This window comes from Solanum stenotomum, chromosome 12 (genome assembly GCF_019186545.1).
Source record: "Solanum stenotomum isolate F172 chromosome 12, ASM1918654v1, whole genome shotgun sequence".
Classification (NCBI taxonomy): domain Eukaryota; kingdom Viridiplantae; phylum Streptophyta; class Magnoliopsida; order Solanales; family Solanaceae; genus Solanum; species Solanum stenotomum.
Genome location: NC_064293.1, coordinates 37,542,096 through 37,561,358, shown reverse-complemented (window position 1 = coordinate 37,561,358; position 19,263 = coordinate 37,542,096). Strand labels below are relative to the sequence as shown.

General features: G+C 33.2%; 3 protein-coding genes across 3 annotated transcripts; 2 read left to right on the top strand and 1 right to left on the bottom strand.

Moving 5' to 3' along the window:
- Window positions 1-4,707: 4,707 nt before the first annotated feature.
- On the top strand, window positions 4,708-7,979 carry LOC125846583 (uncharacterized). The gene is made up of 5 exons (XM_049526108.1): window positions 4,708-5,143; window positions 5,862-5,925; window positions 6,365-6,529; window positions 6,890-6,952; window positions 7,184-7,979. The coding sequence occupies exons 1-5, from the start codon at window positions 4,848-4,850 to the stop codon at window positions 7,325-7,327; spliced, it is 732 nt and encodes a 243-aa protein (XP_049382065.1). The 5' UTR covers window positions 4,708-4,847; the 3' UTR covers window positions 7,328-7,979.
- A 319-nt stretch (window positions 7,980-8,298) lies between these two features.
- On the top strand, window positions 8,299-12,579 carry LOC125846581 (pentatricopeptide repeat-containing protein At1g11290, chloroplastic). Its single transcript, XM_049526106.1, has 2 exons — window positions 8,299-11,099; window positions 11,821-12,579. Exon 1 carries the CDS (start codon window positions 8,434-8,436, stop codon window positions 10,867-10,869), a length of 2,436 nt encoding a protein of 811 aa, XP_049382063.1. The 5' UTR covers window positions 8,299-8,433; the 3' UTR covers window positions 10,870-11,099; window positions 11,821-12,579.
- Window positions 12,580-12,699: 120 nt separating this feature from the next.
- LOC125846582 (putative cyclin-D6-1) lies at window positions 12,700-15,230 on the bottom strand. The gene is made up of 6 exons (XM_049526107.1): window positions 14,911-15,230; window positions 14,666-14,752; window positions 14,488-14,583; window positions 14,187-14,388; window positions 13,953-14,083; window positions 12,700-13,617 (listed from the first exon to the last, which is right to left on the bottom strand). Exons 1-6 carry the CDS (start codon window positions 15,076-15,078, stop codon window positions 13,399-13,401), a joined length of 903 nt encoding a protein of 300 aa, XP_049382064.1. The 5' UTR covers window positions 15,079-15,230; the 3' UTR covers window positions 12,700-13,398.
- Window positions 15,231-19,263: the final 4,033 nt, after the last annotated feature.

The following is a 19,263-nucleotide window of genomic DNA, read 5'->3' as shown; positions in this document are numbered from 1 at the left end:
GTAATAATTTTGAAAATTAAGTGTTTATGTAATTGTATGTCACTTTTATTTGAATTTGTCCCCTAATTTTATGTATTATATTATATTTTCTTGCAATTTATGTTATTTAAAAATTTAGAATAAAATATAATTTCATATCACATTAAAAATTATATAAAGTAATTATTTGGGAAAAAAGAAATAAAGGATTTATATTATGAAATAAGAAAATAAGAATGAAATAGAAATAATAATATAATATTGAGGAGAGAGAAAAAAATTCCTTTTTAGATAGTAAAACAGAAAATTGGATTGGAGTTGGTTATCTGAAAAAATAGAGGATTGAGTTGGAGATGCCCTTAGAGCAATGGCGGCTCTACAACTTTAAAAAAAAAGCAACTGCCTTAGGCCCCAAAATTTGAGGGGCCTCATTTTTAAAAATACAATAGGTTATACATATTTTTTTAAAAAAAATATCGCGTATAATTTGTAGAAAATATAAATTTTTCATAAAAGAGCAAGGAAGTAATAAAAGTTTGACAAATTATGAGTACTATGTCTCAAGAATGATTAAATAATTGACTATAATAAACTTCATAAAAAATATATATTCGAATCTAAGGCCTCCCATTTGGATTTTGCTTTAGGCCACCAATTTATTAGAGCCGCCCCTGCCTTAAAGATTTGTATGTAGATAAAAATTCATAATGGGAGATCTTTTAGTCATCTCTATACATATTAGAGGGTCATATAATTAAGCTATTATGTTCCAGAGTTTTGTATAATTGATTGATTGATGGAATGCCTTGGTTCACTCTTGTTAGTTGCGCCTCTTTGGACCTTTAATTGATTGCAATTTTTTTTTTTTTGTTGAAATTAATTTTCACACTTAAGTCGATCAAATTTTGTCTACAACATTTAATACGATAAATGTAACTACTTAAAAGCAAAGAAAAATGGAATCTGACCAACCAAAATACTAAAAAAACAAAAACAAAACAGAAATTTTCGATTCGATGGATATCAACGATCATCTTTATTTATTAAAAAATTACACAGCACTTCCATGAGCTATTTAATCAATTGAAAGAAAGTATGTTGAGTGTCAAATGTGAGCCGCTCAAAAAATCTTATAAGATATAAAAATGACATTATAAAAAAATCAGAAAGCAAAAGATTGAGGAAAAACACATTCTCCTAGTCGGCCACAACTAAATACTAAATAGAATAGTGTGGTCAATTTGGTTCATATATAGGCCAACATTTAAGCACCGTAGGGGAATAATGTTGAAACTTTATTATAAAAAAAAGGATTACAATTTCATGTGCAATAGTTAACGGGTAGTTCATCTGAATCTTATCCAAAAGACAACTCATTAGTCATTGTCCACTAGGCCACTTTGGTTCCTACCACTATCACTACTTTTGCTTTTGTTTTTGTTTTTGTTTTATAAAAATAAAATGATAGACGTAAATCAACTTGGACTTGATCAAGAATCATTTCCAATCTTTGAAAGGTTAAAAGGCACTTATATTACATTTCTATTTCTAAAAGTTGATTTTGGTTACCTACTTTATGATATTGTAAATGAACCATCTTCACAACTTGAATTAGAATCGGCTTCTTTAAATATTTAAATTGTTCCTATCTACCTCTTAAGGGTGGGGTGGGGGGTTTATGACCAAGAAATAAATATATTTTTGTTGTATGCTTTATACCCGTCCAATTTCTTTGTATTGTTATTATTATTATTATTATCAAGTCGTATTATCAGTACTCAGTAGTAATAAATTAACAATAAAATATAGTACTCCACTCATAGTGGTTAATGAATTGAATCAACTAAGACCTTTTTAATGAATATAATTAAACTCTTGAACTTTCTTTTTAACCATTAAATTTGTTCCCGAAAAAATCTTAAGCAATTTGTGTACTAATTACTTTCTCCGTCTTCTATCTGTCTCAAAATAAGTGTCACCTTATCAAAACAAAAATTACTATTCCTATGTTTTTATAACTATACCTTTATACTCCATTTTCTTAGTAGTGTTCAATTTTCAGGAGCCGTCTATCAATTAAAGATATTTTCATAAATTATGCATTATATTTAATAATTTTTTAAGAAAACGTATTTTTTGTTAAGATGAGTACTTATGCTATATTTGATTGTTGAAAAAGTAACAATTCATCAAACAAGAATCTAACGTTGAGACGAAATTTAATTTGTATCATAACTGAAAATAGAAAAAGAGACGTTTTCTTTTGTGAACAGAAATCTACAAAATAGGGTCTGGCAAGTTAGTTGTATTACGTGAAAGGATCCTTTAATTGTCAAAACATTTTCTTTGCTTTCGGGTTTGTTTCTTTGTTCATTTCCCTCTTGTTGGGTTCATCCTGTTTTTTGGTTGAAATAAAATCCGATTAATTTAATATTTAAAATTAATGTGTTCTTTTTATTAAATATAATAATATACAAATATACTTGAAAATTGAATCATGTGTGATGAACTCGATTGAATTTGTTGCTTCTAACTTTCCTTAGAGGCTAGAGTTGCAACTTATTTGGTATTGAATTAGCTCGATGGGTCACTTAGTAATCTTTTATAAAATATTTTAATTAGTCTTATAGAATTCATAGGCTTTAACTATTTTCTCAATTAGACCATAATGAACAGTAAAACTTATCAACTAATATTTTCTTAATTAGAATATGTGTTTCCATGAGTAAAATCATAATTTTTCATATTATCCTCCAATCCTCGTCGAAACAAATCAAATATACAAAATAAGAATTATATCATTATCTACAACTAACACAATTATTTGAATACTACAAGTTACTTAATTAATTCATTATCCATAATATTCCTGATCCCACTTTCATGTATAGACAAAATTATAATCTAAACTTTATCTCAAAAAGGATCCAGTAATAAATTATTGGTCTTACAAATTAATAATTTATAATCAAGGAAATCAAAGAACATTTAGTCGATGAGAAATAATGATTGAAACCTCAATAATAATCTTATTAATTAGCACAACGCCCACCAAGCATATATAATAATTAAAAAAATACAGCTAATAGTAGGTGCAACGTAGGCTGGCTCACAATTCACACTTAAGTCAACCCCCTTCAACTTATAATTAACCTATTTATTCAGTTGTCCGAATAATTATTAATATCATTTGAAATGGTCCAGGACTTTAAAAGTTCACTGCAATTTTTATTAAATCTTACATTAAATAATAAAGTTCATAAGAAAATAGTACAACCAAACGTAATACAATATCGTATTAGAATTATACTAGTAACAAGTTCGTTCTCAGTCATTTCCTAATTAAGTTCACTTATTATATATAGTTGACTTTTTTTTATTGAATAAACAAAAAAAAAAAAAACTCATGATCATAAGACTAAATTAATACTCTTGTTAATACAACAATTCACATGATGCATTAATATCTTTTTGGCTCAAATACATAAAAAACATTCAAATTATGATATGTTTCAAATGAGCTGGAAAAAAACAATCCAATGTATTAAACTTTTGCTATGTGTGGGATCTAAAAAAAGTCATAACACAATGGTCTATTGTAAAAAGTTATTTCCACAACTCGAACTTAGACATATGATAAAATATTTCTATTAGGCACTTTCCTCGCGAATTATGGAGATTGCTATTGTGCATTCTTTTGATTACTTCTTAATTACTTTTGATCAATTCCAATATTCTCCTTTTTTTGGATCATTTTCACCTTATTTAATTCTACTAAACAATTGCTAGAACGGAAAATGATTTTTTTTGTCTATTGCTATAGTACGTTTTTCAAAAAAAAAATATATAATTAAATAATTGGAGTGGATTAGTAAGATAAACAAAATAGATATCTTCTTATTTCTTATAATAAAAATAGTTTAAAATAAAATTAGATTTCAACAAAAAAAATATTTAAATTGATTGGGTGACTTTTTAAGTGAAATATCAATAGTTGATTGACTTTTGAGTTATAATTATTAATTTCATATTATATTTTTGTATTTAAATGTTAAATTGTAAATTAAAAATATAAGATGAAGTTAAAGATATCAATAAATATCAAGTTTTGTATGGAATATATTGTAATTCTTACCAAATTTGGAGAGTAGTTTTCTAAAATTAGTTGACTTAACTATGATTATGATATTTATTCATATGATATAATATTGACTTTTAAACTTTAAATATAACATATATCTCTACTCTAGATGTGCACTTGACGAAATGGAGGGAAGGGGTAATGGAGAGGGGAGCCGGATCCATCATAAATGGTAAACTTATTTACTCACACATAAACTTTTTTGAATTTTTAGTTTGAAATGTTTATAAAAATATTTATCATGTGTTAAAAGATATTTAATTGAAACATGTTATAGTTTGGGCTAATAAATGAAATATATATGTATTATACCTTTTGTTTTTTCTCGCAATGATGCGTTAATAAATAATGTTAGTAGTACAATAATTTTGACCGTTAACTTGGCAAGTAAAAATCCCTCAAAAGCTATATCCGTGTCACCAGCTGTACCGTCGGGCCCACCATCATTATTTCTCGCGCCAACCAAAATACCTTTTTTTATTGGCAATAATAAAATCGCCACCAATTATCGAGCCACCATATCCTCCTCTAAAAATAAAATAAAATACACCATAATTATGTTCAAATATCCCTTTAAAATACTCGATCTCAACTATTTTAATCATCTATATATATCTCTTCCGTTCTACTCGGCCCAAATATTTCGCCTTAATCCACAATTATACTCTGTTCGTTATATAAACTTTTTATAGGAAGGAGCAATTTTTCGGAAGAGAGCACCCAGATAATGGATGTGTTTGAAAAGACAGAAATGGCGGCGGAGAAAGCAAGAGGAGGGGAGGAGGAGGAAGAGGGAGAGGGGCAGAGGTTGTTGTCGGAAGGGGTGACGGTGGTGGATTTTGATTTGTTGTGTTCCACGGTGGCGATGCAAGCACAAAAGGGGCAGTGGGTGAAGTTGAATTTGAATGGGGATGAAGAAAATGCTATGGGTTATGATTATGGTGGAGGGGTTTTGAGGATGTGGGAAGGAGAGCTTTTTTGTGATTGTCTTGACGACCGTCGAATTGCTTTTCAGTCTGTTTGGTAAAGTTTTTTCCTCTTTTTTTTTTTCTAGCTTTTCTGTTATTTGTTTTCCCATCATTTTATTATGTGGGTTTTGGATTTTGGTTAATATTTTCTTACTTTTATTATGTGTTTGTTTTCTGGTCCTCCACTTGTACTTTTTTTCGTTTATTTGGTTTTGTTAATGAAACTCAAAAACTGGTTTGTTTCTCTCTCCCCGCCGGCCGGAGGAAAACTGGGGATAATCTCCCTTCCACCGCCGGCCGGTGAAAAAGGCGCTGTAGCTTTTTAGTTTCAAGCTAAGTTGCCTGCACTCTTCACTTTTGATGCCCAAGTACTTTTGAAGAATCCAACATGCACCGGTTAGAGATAGAGGGTGGTTGATTGATTGATTTTTTAATTCTTAGTTTCTAATTTTGGTTTCGCGTTTGAAAATCCAGGATTAGCTTTTTCTTGTCATTTCCTTTTGTGAAATTGCTAGATTAAAAATTGTAAGGCAAACCTTTTTGAGAATGTGCAATTGATTTCAGCTGATAGGGAACCATTACTTATTATCCTCTATTATTAAATGAGGAAAATTAATAGTCAGCCAAATTTGACTTATTGTTGAACAATTCCTTTCCTACTTGAAAGTTGAATGCTTTACTTGCAAATGAACATTTGCTCTTGTTCTTAATTCATCATCAATTAAGTGGTTGGGATTATGGTGCTGATTTTAATTTTTCTTCATGTATTGCAGCTGCCCCTGGTACAGATTTGGAAAGAATATGAAACGTGCTGGTTTCGGTTCCTGCTTTCTTCAGGTCAATATTTTTCACATTTAAATCCGTACTAGTTGTTGACCTACCCACCCCCTCGAGTTCTTGGCGATCCCTCGTGGTCAATGTCATCTTTAAATTTGTTTCTGTTATAGTGATTTGCTATCTCCTCTTTAAATTATGTTTTACTAGTTCGCAGCAATCTATCTTATATTGTTAATTTACTTGGTCAACATAGATTGGTTAGGACTAGAAGGGTCTTAATGATTGTTCATTATATACATATTAATGTGGAAACAAATATTTTGCACTCTTAGTTGCATTACACAATGTCTGGTATAAATGTTTAATGTTACCTGTTTTCAAAATGTTGGCGAGATTTGATTGGAACTGAAGAAAATTTTACTGCTTCGTACTTTAACATTGATTTGTCAGCTTTCCATAAAATACTCGTGTACTGAAACAGATTTATACTGGTCTGCAGGGCTCTATTTATTTGATTCTCACTCTTGTTGCTCTCCTAAGCATTCTGGCGTTCATTGTCACAAGGAAGCACTGCTTTTTATATGTTGGTGGTGCTTTTATAATCTTAGTTGGAGTATATATGGGTTATCACCGCACAAAAATGAGAAACAAGTTCAATATCAGAGTGAGTACTTTAATCCCTATTTTCGCTTTTACTGCTACTTTTCAGTTCTTCCTGTTTGATCATATTCCTAGAGTTGCACAAACTATTTGTGGGAATTGGTTGAATTATCGTATAGCTTGTTATTCTCTAGTTTTAGTAATGGTTTCTCTGCAGTCCAGTTTTTATAAATAATAATCTATCGTCGGTTTTTTCTTCTTAACCTACCCTCTTTATTGGTTTTTACATCTTCTCTTGTATTTTGAGCTACTGAAATGCTGATGAGTGGTAACATATTTGGAAGGACAACAGTATTTTACTTGCATCTATTATTGTTTTTCTTTAACTGTTGTGATAACTCTTGCTCTTTTGATACTTCTTCAGGGTGATAGTTCTTTGGATGATTGCATCTTCCATTTAACCTGTCCATGCTGCACCTTATCTCAGGTTCGTTCTATTATTCAACCTGCATTAAATAACAACAAAGTAGAGTTTCTTTGCCTGGTCGGGTGAAGTATCTTGTTGCTTTTTCTCACCCCTCGGTCCCAAGAGAAGCTGAATAAGTTGATTGACTCAGAAAAACACAATCTAAGTCACTCGGGATCTGTAGTTTGTGAAGTTTGATGGCATATTTTGCTTTGTTAATCGATTTTGAATTCTTGTTGTTTTATTGAACAGGAAGCTAGAACATTAGAGATGAACAATGTCCAAGATGGCATATGGCATGGTAGAGGTGATACTATATGCGTAGGAAGTTATTCTGAACTTGGCAAGACTCCATTTGAACTAAGTCCGCCTGCTATTGTGTCAACAAAGTCCTGAACCATAACTCTGCAGAGGGCTTAGGACACAAAAAAGAATGACAATACGGGTAGCTGTTAATTCTAGAGTAGAGCATCCTTCACATTGTTCTCTCCCTTGAAAAGCCAAGCCTACAAGCGCGGTCCATAATTAGCAACATTCTTTTTCCAGAATGGAAGAATTTCATTAAACTTGCCCATACATACAAGGGTAGAATCTCGTATAGGTTATGGCATGCTAGCTAAGGCACAGAATGCCGGCTGTTTTTTTGGAAGCAAGGCATTTTCCAGCGTCAAAGTGGCAAAATGCTTCAGAAAGATGTGCTTCCAATTTTAAAAATGTATTGCAAATAGGAAACTTGCAAGCAAGGTTGTATATATATATATTATATATATGTAATAATAAGCAAATGCTTCCAAAAAGAAATGAGGGAGGCAGTTGCGTATTAATAACATAGTTGAAGTTCGTTTTTTTTTTTAAGGAAGAGCACAAGCTTTCGTATGTAAATATTCAATTGAGTCAAAGAATGAAGAGATTCTACTTGTCTCGTGAACTAAATTCATGGAGAGAAGAATTCTCTTCTTGATCCTACGTACTAGATTTCTCATTTGTTAATGTTGTGGTTCAATTTACATTGTATAATATATACTCCTTTTAGTCTTGGTTTTCTTTACCTTTCTCTAATCATTTCTAATGTACCTGATGAATTTTATGTTAAAAGGTGGAATCATGGACAACCCCTTGAAGAAATTAACGTAGGGCTTTGTTAGTATCATTTTGACAGACATTGGTGGAGTAAATAAACTATATATAGATTTTTTGGGATTTTTTATCTGGTTTTCGATATTCACATTGAAGCTTGATGAATTTGGATTCACGCCATGCACGATCCAATTACCAAGAAACAACCTCATTCACTACATCACATTGAGAATAAACTATTTATAGAGTTAGCTAGTTGATCGAACCAAAAAAAAAATCAGGTCTTTCAAGTGATTGCATTGCTAGAAATAAAAGCTAGTAAAAGATAATGAATATTAATGGAGATAACAGTTCGATTGTAAACTGCTCTTTGGAAGTGGTACTTTACTCTATCAGTAGATTTCAGTGAAGAATCAGTAAGCTTCATGAGTTTCCCGCTGTTGGCACGCTCCATCACTCCAGCACCACCGCCACCGGCGGCGATTCCACAGCCGACGTTTCTATCTCAAAGGGTCCACATCCCATTACATATATACAAACACCCAACAGCAATCCTCCTGGAACTCTGCAATTCCATGAAAGAGCTTCACCAAATTCTCCCTCACATTATCAAAAACGGTCTCTATAAAGAACACCTTTTTGAAACAAAATTAGTTAGCTTATTCACCAAATATGGTAGCCTTAATGATGCCACCAAAGTCTTTGAATTTGCTAAACTCAAAGTTGACCCCATGTATCATACGATGCTAAAAGGCCATACCCATCACTCTAATTTGGATTCTTCTTTGGCTTTTTACTCTCGTTTGAGATATGATGATGTAACTCCGGTAATATATAATTTTAGCTATTTGTTAAAAGCTTGTGCAGATAATTCTGATGTTGTGAAGGGTAAACAGGTACATGCGCAGTTGATTCTTCATGGGTTTTCAGATAGTTTGTTTGCGATGACTAGTGTTGTGAATCTTTATGCTAAATGTGGGATGGTTGGTGATGCATATAAGATGTTTGATAGAATGCCTGAGAGGGATTTGGTTTGTTGGAATACGGTTATTTCAGGATATGCACAAAATGGGATGTCAAAGAGAGCGTTGGAGTTGGTTCTAAGAATGCAAGAGGAAGGGTGTAATAGGCCGGATTCGGTTACGATTGTGTCCATTTTGCCTGCTTGCGGTGCAATTGGGTCCTTTAAAATGGGGAAGTTGATTCATGGATATGTTTTTAGAAATGGTTTTGAGTCGCTTGTGAATGTCTCGACTGCTTTGGTCGATATGTATGCTAAATGTGGGTCAGTGGGTACTGCTAGGTTGGTTTTTGATAAGATGGATTCTAAGACGGTTGTATCGTTGAATGCTATGATAGATGGATATGCACGGAATGGATATTACGATGAAGCTCTTATCATCTTTCAGAAAATGTTGGATGAAGGATTCAAACCGACGAATGTGACTATTATGAGCACTTTACATGCGTGTGCTGAAACAAGGAATATTGAGCTTGGACAATATGTTCACAAACTAGTCAACCAACTAGGTCTTGGTTCTAATGTTGCAGTTGTTAACTCGTTGATTTCAATGTATTGCAAGTGCCAAAGAGTGGATATTGCAGCTGAATTGTTTGAAAACTTGAGAGGAAAAACACTTGTTTCATGGAATGCTATGATATTGGGCTATGCACAAAATGGATGCGTAATGGATGCATTAACTCACTTTTGTAAAATGCATCTGATGAACATCAAACCTGATTCATTTACAATGGTAAGTGTTGTTACTGCTCTTGCTGAGTTATCAGTATTGCGCCAAGCTAAGTGGATACATGGATTTGCTGTAAGAACTTGTTTGAACAGGAATGTTTTTGTAGCCACTGCACTTGTTGACATGTATGCAAAATGTGGAGCAGTTCACACAGCAAGAAAGCTATTTGACATGATGGATGATAGGCATGTTACAACATGGAATGCCATGATAGATGGATATGGCACACATGGCTTTGGAAAGGAAGCTGTTGAATTATTTGAGGAAATGCGAAAGGGGCATGTAGAGCCTAACGACATAACATTTCTCTGTGTCATCTCAGCTTGCAGCCACTCTGGCTTTGTAGAGAAGGGGCACAACTATTTCGCGATCATGAGGGAAGAATACAACTTGGAGCCTTCAATGGACCATTATGGGGCAATGGTTGACCTAATTGGTCGAGCTGGTCGGCTGAGTGAGGCTTGGAACTTCATTGATAATATGCCTATCAGACCAGGACTCAATGTCTATGGTGCAATGTTGGGAGCTTGCAAGATTCACAAAAATGTAGATTTGGGGGAGAAGGCAGCAGACAAGCTATTTGAGCTAGATCCCGATGATGGTGGATATCATGTGCTTCTTGCTAATATGTACGCCACGGCTTCAATATGGTATAAAGTTGCTAACGTCAGAACTATGATGGAGAGAAAAGGTATTCAAAAGACACCTGGATGGAGTCTAGTTGATTTAAGAAACGAGGTCCACACATTCTACTCAGGAAGCACTAGCCATCCTCAGTCAGAGAAGATCTATGCTTACCTTGAGAAACTGTTTGATAGGATTAAAGCTGCTGGATATATTCCTGATACTGATTCAATTCACGATGTGGAAGATATTGTTCAGGAGCAATTGCTAAAGAGCCACAGTGAGAAGCTTGCTATTGCATTTGGGCTTTTAAATACAAGTGCTGGTACAACTATTCACATCAGGAAAAATCTCCGGGTTTGTGGTGACTGCCATAGTGCAACAAAGTACATCTCGCTTGTCATGAAACGAGAAATTATTGTACGTGATATGCACCGTTTCCACCATTTTAAGGATGGAGTCTGTTCATGTGGAGATTACTGGTGATCTGAATGATTGATAACTCTACCAAGTTGTTAGCTCATGTTAGTTATGTAAAACATTTTATTATTCTGATATAGAATAACCACACCACATGGATGCACCATATCTGGAACAAAGGTGGAAAGTCACGACTGAGGTGGAACTGATTTCTCTAACTGTTTAAAATCTAGATAGGCACCTTCTGAAGTACTGAATTGAGGAATCGTCATCATATTCAACAACAATTTGTTCAGGTATTGCCTACTTACCCACAGAAATTTGCAGATACTTCAATTTTGTTCTGCTGAACTTTTTATGTTCTCCCGCTGTTATTTGGATGTTAATCAAGAATTTGGATTCAAATGTTATTAACTGAAGGAAGAAGAAAGGAGTTTTATATCGATCCGTAAAAACCTCCTCTTCTTGAAAAATGAGCATTCTATGTAGAGTGCAATGATTTGTAAAATCAATAGATGTTTCTGTAATAAAGACATGCATTGATATTTTCTGCTTTAAATTTCTAGGATTTCCAGGTGTAGGAAATAGGTGTGCTTTGTTCTTCACTCATTGAAAACCAATATTAAGCAGAGTAGGTTAACTGAGCAATAAGGAGCAGATATTTAATATGAAAACCTGTGGAGCTCATTATGTATGGTGGTTTTAGGTCTTATAATTGTATTCTTATTTGTATAGTTGTCATCCGGCAGATTACGAAATTCAAATATCTGGCTATGTCGGTATCTCATAATATTCAAGCTAAGATTTTTAAAGGGCCTTTACAACCTGTAAATATTTGATGAGTAAATGTACATATTAGATGCATATTGTTTCTCTTTGCCTATTGTATCACAGAATGCATAATGTCTTCATAGTACTTAACCCTTCTAATCCCCTTAAAAAGAATCTATGCTACATGATATTACACTTCTACATTAACATGAGAAAGTTTCAAAGTTATATGTTTTTTTCTCCTAGGTATGGTTATCTGTAAGTAAATTAAGTGTCAGATTTTCTTATTGTCAGTTTGTCAACATTTGCGGCCTACCTGGAAGAACTGACAACGAAAAGTAGTATACTTTGTTCAAGAAACACACAATGATACTATTGCACACTTGGCAACAAGTGGAATATCACTTTTGAACGCCATCTCACTTTCCAATATTTGGAAGTTTAAAGAGTAAAGATTCCAGTAAACTTCAAGTAGAATCTCTTGATTCTGCTGGATGTCCTGAAGAATTCAACTGACATCTCCTATCTGTGGTAGTGCTGCTTTTCAATCGAGAATTTCCCAAATCAGTGTTGATTCGAGGCATAGCCCTTATCACAAGAAAGGTTCAATGTGGAAGACTGGCAAATCCAAGTAATATTTAGCACTATGTCATATGAAGAGCCCTTAATTGCACTTATCATATAGTGACTTATTTCAGATATCCGAGTGGTGCAAAATAACGGGTAGGGAAAGAGCCCGAAGTACCTACAATCCTTTAAGCTTTTACCAGTGCCTGGTAGCTTAGGGTGTCATCTTTTGTATTAGTCTTGTTTTAAGTCATATGTAACAGAGGGACAGCAAAGCTGAAAGAGTAGCTATATGCAGAATTACAGACAGGTTTAGAAATGGTTGATTATGAATTTCAGAAAATAAGATGCCCTGGGACCTCTTTAAGTGTAGATAATGATTTTGTAACCTCTGTAAAGGCAACGTTATGTTACTGTGGATGTGAATCATTTGGGTTGACCCATAGGCATGCATAATTTTGTGACTTCACAACTTTTACTGTATCTAAAGAGTGATTGCAAATTACAGGAATTAAGAAACAAAAACTGCTGGAACAGTTTTAAACAAAGACCGACATTTCTACTGAATTCCGTTAGTAAATAACGAATGTGCTTCAAGATTGGAATAGAGAAAGTGGTTGTTGCATGACATCTGCGCCTCTAGGAGGGAGAAGAAAAGGAATTATGCTATAGAACACCAATAATTTACTCCATCCTCTGTAGAAAAAAAATAATAATCTCGTAGTGTGGCTTTCAAAGAAGTTAATGACGACATGTCTTTTGTCCAAAATTCAAATACCTAGCTGAAATCTGCATAATAACAACGTTTCCTCTCTCCAAGCCCCACTCGAACCATATTATTCATCACTCTTTGCCCCACTGGAAAGTGGCAAAGCGAAATACAGTAAGCTTCTCTTTTTCCATTTTTTCTTCTACTGGCACTGACTGCACATAAAACTACAAACTAATGTAAATATTCAGCTTCACAGTACCTCCCTTATCTTTGTTCGGTTCCAAAGAACAAAGATTCTTTTGAATAGTCTATAACATAAAAGTACAATGAGCGAATTTTCTCTACACAATTATGCGAATAGTGGAACCTATAGAGATTGTGCATCTAATTCGTTGCAATTCTACACTGCTCTGATTTAGTTTAGAGTTCAATTCATTCAAAGGTCCTCCTCGACGAATCTGTTCCCACTCAAACAAAATTGCTATGCACGAGGCAACAAAATCAATGAAAACAAAATAGGGACGCTGGTACACTGTCTTACTATCTTAGCACCATTGAACCTGAGAAATCTGGTACGTTTGATCATCCCTTAAATCGCTCAATCTCTGCTTTTTGATGGTGTCCCTATCCTGATTTGTGTGAGTCTCGCATTGAGAGCTTGTATGTTCACACTCCAGAACACTTTTTGGCGTCAACATACTACAATAGTCCCTCCCTTCTATCAGCATTTCCCGCATTACAGCCAAAGCATTCATAAGTTCCTCCTAACATTGAGTATAATTCCTCAGTTAGAATTGCAAATAAAAGAAGAAAGTACTACTAACAAAAATGACAAATAGAGAAAAAAACTGTACTTAAAATATAAGAAAAATAATGGTAGTAGTAGTTTTTGGTCTTAATTGTTTAGAATAACGATTTAGTTCTTATTTATATTATCATTTAGAAATTACACCTAAACAGCTAAACTAATGTACTACTATAAAGTATTTGGAATATTAGGAAAAGTCGGTCAAAAAATCCAATAATAGTAAATGTATCTTATAAAACAGAGCAAGGAAGAAGGAAGCACATTTTATTTATTTATTTAAAGAAGACTTACTTTATTTGAGTACTGGCTTTCTGAAATTGCAGCTAAGCAAGAAGAAAATTGCAAGGGAATCAACTCCTCAGCTGCACACAGAAGCGCCGATGCTGCTATTATTGACGGTTTGTACTCAAAAAGCTTAATTTCTGCAGTAAATTGTAAACATGCCGGGCATTAATCAATGGTTAAGACAGCATTTATTACCTAACTAATAACATAATTTTGAAATTAGTAGAGAATTAACAATACCGTATTGAGTACTGAAGATGATATCTGAAGCTCGTTGTTTAAGAGACTGAGTCAGACACGGGTCGCCGAGTTTAAAAAACGAATTGAAGAAATGCAGAAACGAGAAAGGCGTGATGGATCTTAGTCTCCACTTGAGAGTATCGAGAATCAGCGATTCCATGCGGTGAATCGATTGAGCGTCAAAATTTAAACCTACATCTCTCTGTTACAGTTTTCAAACTAAGTCGTATTGCATCGAAATTTTAGCAATGATGAGAAGTCGAGATGAAATTATACTGTACAATATTGACTCACAGTTTACCTGAATATCGGACAGTGATAAATCGACGTTCCTCATTTTTGCGGCAAGAGAAAGGCTAACAATGACGAGAATCCGTACAATCCATGGCTTATTCTCCTGAAGTAAGTTTCATACAATTCTCAGCAGATTTTCAACGATTTCATTACACTTCTATGAGAATGAAATGAAATCCGTTTACCAGAACTGCTTGTTTGGAGAGAAAACGATCAATGTAATTGACGGCGAGGTAGGCAATATAGCCATCAGATTTGTAAGAACTTTGTACCTGCAAAAATCACAACCAATGAGACGTACAATTAACTACAAATTACTATACTATTGATATAATTTTCATTTGTAGAAAAGTTAACATAGTTCAATTAAACTCTGAAAATGCAGAACTGAGTAGGACGAAAGCAGTACAAAATTATGAAGAGTGTTTACTTGAGAAATAAGGAAAACAGAATGGCGGCGAAGGGAAAAGCGAACATCGGTAGATTTGAAGTCGAGAAACAACGGCATGTGATCGGACTCGTTGGCAAAGAGAGCTGAAACGGAGTCGAAATGGTATTCTTCGAAGCCCGTTAATGGATTCTGTAGATCGAATTCCATTTAATCTTTTGTTAATCAGTTGAAGTATAGTACTACTGGTATGAATTAAGTGGCAATAAAGTGAAAGGCGAAAGTGAGAGCGACTGGACTTGTTTAATTTTGTTCAGTCAGAATGTATGAAAACAGAGCACTTTGCTTTCTGAGCTGCAACAGAGAGAAGAAAAAAATAAAAGAAGAAAAATGATAGTAATAGCACATTCCCAATCTTCATATATATAGGCTCCTACAAAGCTGTAAGGTACCCATTTTACAAAAAAGTTAGGTACAACTGTTGCTGCACATAGTACACAGTCTACACAGAAGTTGGGTGAAAATTGAACATTACTAGTTGTTAGCTCATGAATTTAGATAATCGAGTTCATAAATTATTTATATATATTAAGTAATTCTTTTATGGAGTTTATTTTGCTTATTTAGAGGACTTAGATTGAAATAATGATGCTATTAATAAATTGTAGCATGTTATATGGAGAACGTCATAATCTTTTTGGCATATGATAGGAGAATAACTTCTAATTGAAATTTTTGTAGGGGAAAAAGGATAAATATAGAATATCTAGTTGGGTCGTATTTAGATCGAAACAACAAATTAAATTGAAGAATTTACTGCCCATTATAGAGGAAGTTATTGTTTAAATCTTTATTTAAAACTCATTTTATGATGAAGTTGGTGCCTTGGTTGTTAGAGGAATTAAGATCTACTTTTGTCTAAAGAACTGTAATCCTTTATATCTTTTAAAGATGTCGGTAATTTCCTAAGTATACACATTATTGGCACGATATTAATTTAAGTTAGGCACGTAAAATCATTTTAAAAAGTTTCATCTTGAAGAATCCACCGTTGTTATATGGTCATATTTCTAAACACATTATCACGTGATCAGATTTGTTAAAATTATTACTGTCCATTAGACCTTTGGTACTTCGTTTTGAATCGCCTTAGTTTTCAATACATAACTTTGCCATAAATTGACTTATGCGACAACTTATTTTCAACATTGAGTTGTATACATCAACAAACCTTATATGAGAATCTATTACTCTCCCTCCATTTCAATTCATTTGGTTTCGACTTTACATGGAACTTAAAAATTAAAATAAAATTAAAATTTGTAATCTTAAATAAAGATATGTAAAATTTATCATAATGTTCTTTAAACTTGTGATAGAATTATTTTATGAGAGTCAAAAAGAAAGTATAATAATATTTGGAAATGACTATATATGAAGGCAAATCCATTCAAGTAGAAGTATGTTGGACTTGAGTCTAACTGAAACTTAAACTGTAAATTTACATTGTGACGATATATATCTGAAAAATGAGAAAGAAAAACAAGTGAATGAAAGGTGTGGTCCTAGGTAGAAAAATAATTTTGTAAAGATTAATAAGGATATGAAGTATGAAGAAAGAAAAGAAGCAGAGTCTCACATTTTGAATGCATCTTATCTCTGAAATTTAGAATTCAGGTAAAGTGCATTACAGAAGAGAAATTAAAGTAGTGGTAATAGGAGTAATGGAGTACAGTATGTGTGCAGTGTACGTACTTGTCGTTGCCTCCCTATTTCTTTCAGTCTTTAAGAGCAACGACACCAGCCTTCACCATCTTCCTTTTACTTTAACATAAAAATACATACTAATGTTTTCATATTTGGACTCAACCAATTTAATGCTCTGTGCCTCTGTTCCCTCCTCACCCTTTCTGCACTAAGCCTCCTCGATCTCTTTTTCCAGAGCTTTCAGATTTTTTTATTTTTTTTTATTATGGAGTTCGAACCCACAACAGTAATGTGAAAATATTTTCATCGCCCTTTGAGCTATCAATCAATTTCATATGCATCTACTAAATTTTTGAATATAAATACAGGGTCTACGGAAAAGCTAGTGGTTGTCCAAACCCACAAACCCCCGCCTTGCTCCTCCTCTGGAGGTAAATGAGGAACTTCTTTCTATTTTAATTTTATAACTGGGCAAGTCGTTATAGGTGACCAACAAGAGTTGTGGTGTAGTGTTAACTACTCATTCATCCTTAATCAGAGGTCTTAGGTTCGAATCCCTCTGGGTATAGTATTATCTTTGTTAGGAAACATTGTTGCGGAAGCCGAATATATAGAGTGTGATGAAATCACAAATGCTATATCTAAAGGTAGCTAATAAATAGTAAATGAGACAACAATAAAAGGAACACCAGAAATTAACGAGGTTCGGCAAAATTTTATTTTCCTTTGCCTACTCCTTGGACATAACCAATCAATATTTATTTCACTCCAAAAGAGTACAAGTGAAATACTACAATAGAGAAAGAGGGTCAAATGCCTTTGAGATGAGAACACAAGTGAGAGGTGTACGTTTTACAAATGAATTAAGAGCTATCTATTTATAGGAGTGAATACTTCCTATATTGATGTCATCCATGATATCACAATATGTCAAAATGTCAGGTTTAACTTGTGAAACCATTTTATGATTTATCTAAATTTCACCTATAAAAGTTACTATCTTGACTTTTGTACCAATGAAGAATTATCTTCCTAGCTACCAAATTTTCACATTAATTCATCTTTGAATCTTGTCAAATTTAACAAACATTTTATCCGTCAATGTGAAACACCTCGATACGAATCTGGATTTAGTTTGTACACCAAATGAACCATAACTAGTAATTAAGTGGAGAAGGGTGAAAGGGCGTAGTCATTATCCCTGAGCTTCTAAGGTTGCAACTGATCCAAAGGGTTGGCTCGAGGTGAATTTCTCGATCATCAAAATAAACTTCATTGAACGATGCGAATACATAGGATAATTGTTTTACCAGATGGGCTGATTCAAGCTAGCTAGGTATTGATTGTCATGGCCCATGACATAACTATATTTGATGTATGTTTTCCAGACGTTGCAGAAGAAACAATAAGGACATTCACATGATTCTTGGATGGAGTACAGGCCCCATTTTCTTGGAACATCTATACCAGATTGAACAACCAGAACCAAACATATGATATAACAACAGCAACAATTTTACTCCTATTTGAGAGTATATTTATATATATATATCAGTGTGACACATGTGAATACAATTAATATGCTTGTACTCATTTCAATCTTCAGAACAGTTAATCATAAACTTGGAAAACATATTCAGAGAAGGCAGCATTGGCAAATTTATTCAGAGAGGGCAGACAGGTTGATCCCACCACCTTTTTATAAGCATCAAAAAGCTATTTGTATGGACTAGAATTTTCAATATTATATATATGCAAAATTAATGTAGCTAGTTCATAATATTTGGTAAGATTTTTATAAAAATTCAGTACAGCAATATTCTTGAATCTGTTACTAATTTGTTTGAATACACAACAAGCCAAGCAGGGCCAGCTGTTAACTTCGAAGTAAATGTCGGCTTCTTGAGTGTGTAATTGGAGTAATAATATAATCCAAAGAATATGGTTGCTCTTTCTTTGTCATGACAGGGTGAAACCTTTGTTTATCTTCAGTTAGTCTATTTTATTCTAATTCAATTTAAGAAGATAAAAATCACATTTCGTAGAATTTGAACTTGGTGCCCTTTATTGTTTGATACTGGTTATTTGAAATCGAGTTGCATAAGATAGTTAGAATTTGATTAATTCAAATTTATGTTGTATAAGGTTTATTAAAGAGAGAAGTTTTTCTTACCCAAAAAAAAAATCTCATGTGGAGGACTCGAAAGCAAAACTTTTCTGATTAAGAAATCTTATTCATTCTATCACAACTCTGGATGATAACGTTCTTAAATTCGCTTTGCTTTTAACTCCAAAACCATTGAGGAAACATTCTTAGGCATAAGTAACCATGCTTATTAGGGTAAGATTCTCAATTTTACTAATTAGAGTAACATACAGGCATCAATATTAGTTATTGATAAAATTGATGCATGACTAATTACTGAAACAAATTTCATTACTACGAAATCATCACATAATTATAGTTTTAAATTATTATAAAGAAGTTTCATAAAGATGATTTGATATCACATATTCAAACACTAATTTAAAATTATGATATCATATCGCGTATCCAAACGCGTATCTTTGTTGCTATGGTTATCATGTCTTCTTCCGAATATGATTCCCTCCTTTTCTTTTGTTGATTGACGAGAAAGCATAAAGTCCCTCTTATATTCCCATTTTTTTCTGCCAATACAACTTTTG

Coding starts and splice junctions, on each gene's coding strand:
- LOC125846581 (XM_049526106.1), top strand. CDS start 8,434: ATGAGTTTCCCGCTGTTGGCACGCTCCATCACTCCAGCACCACCGCCA.
- LOC125846583 (XM_049526108.1), top strand. CDS start 4,848: ATGGATGTGTTTGAAAAGACAGAAATGGCGGCGGAGAAAGCAAGAGGA. Junction 5,926..6,364: donor TCGGTTCCTGCTTTCTTCAG/GTCAATATTTTT, acceptor ACTGGTCTGCAG/GGCTCTATTTATTTGATTCT. Junction 6,530..6,889: donor GAAACAAGTTCAATATCAGA/GTGAGTACTTTA, acceptor ATACTTCTTCAG/GGTGATAGTTCTTTGGATGA.
- LOC125846582 (XM_049526107.1), bottom strand. CDS start 15,078: ATGGAATTCGATCTACAGAATCCATTAACGGGCTTCGAAGAATACCAT. Junction 14,584..14,665: donor TCTCCAAACAAGCAGTTCTG/GTAAACGGATTT, acceptor AACTTACTTCAG/GAGAATAAGCCATGGATTGT. Junction 13,618..13,952: donor AAAGCCAGTACTCAAATAAA/GTAAGTCTTCTT, acceptor ACTCAATGTTAG/GAGGAACTTATGAATGCTTT.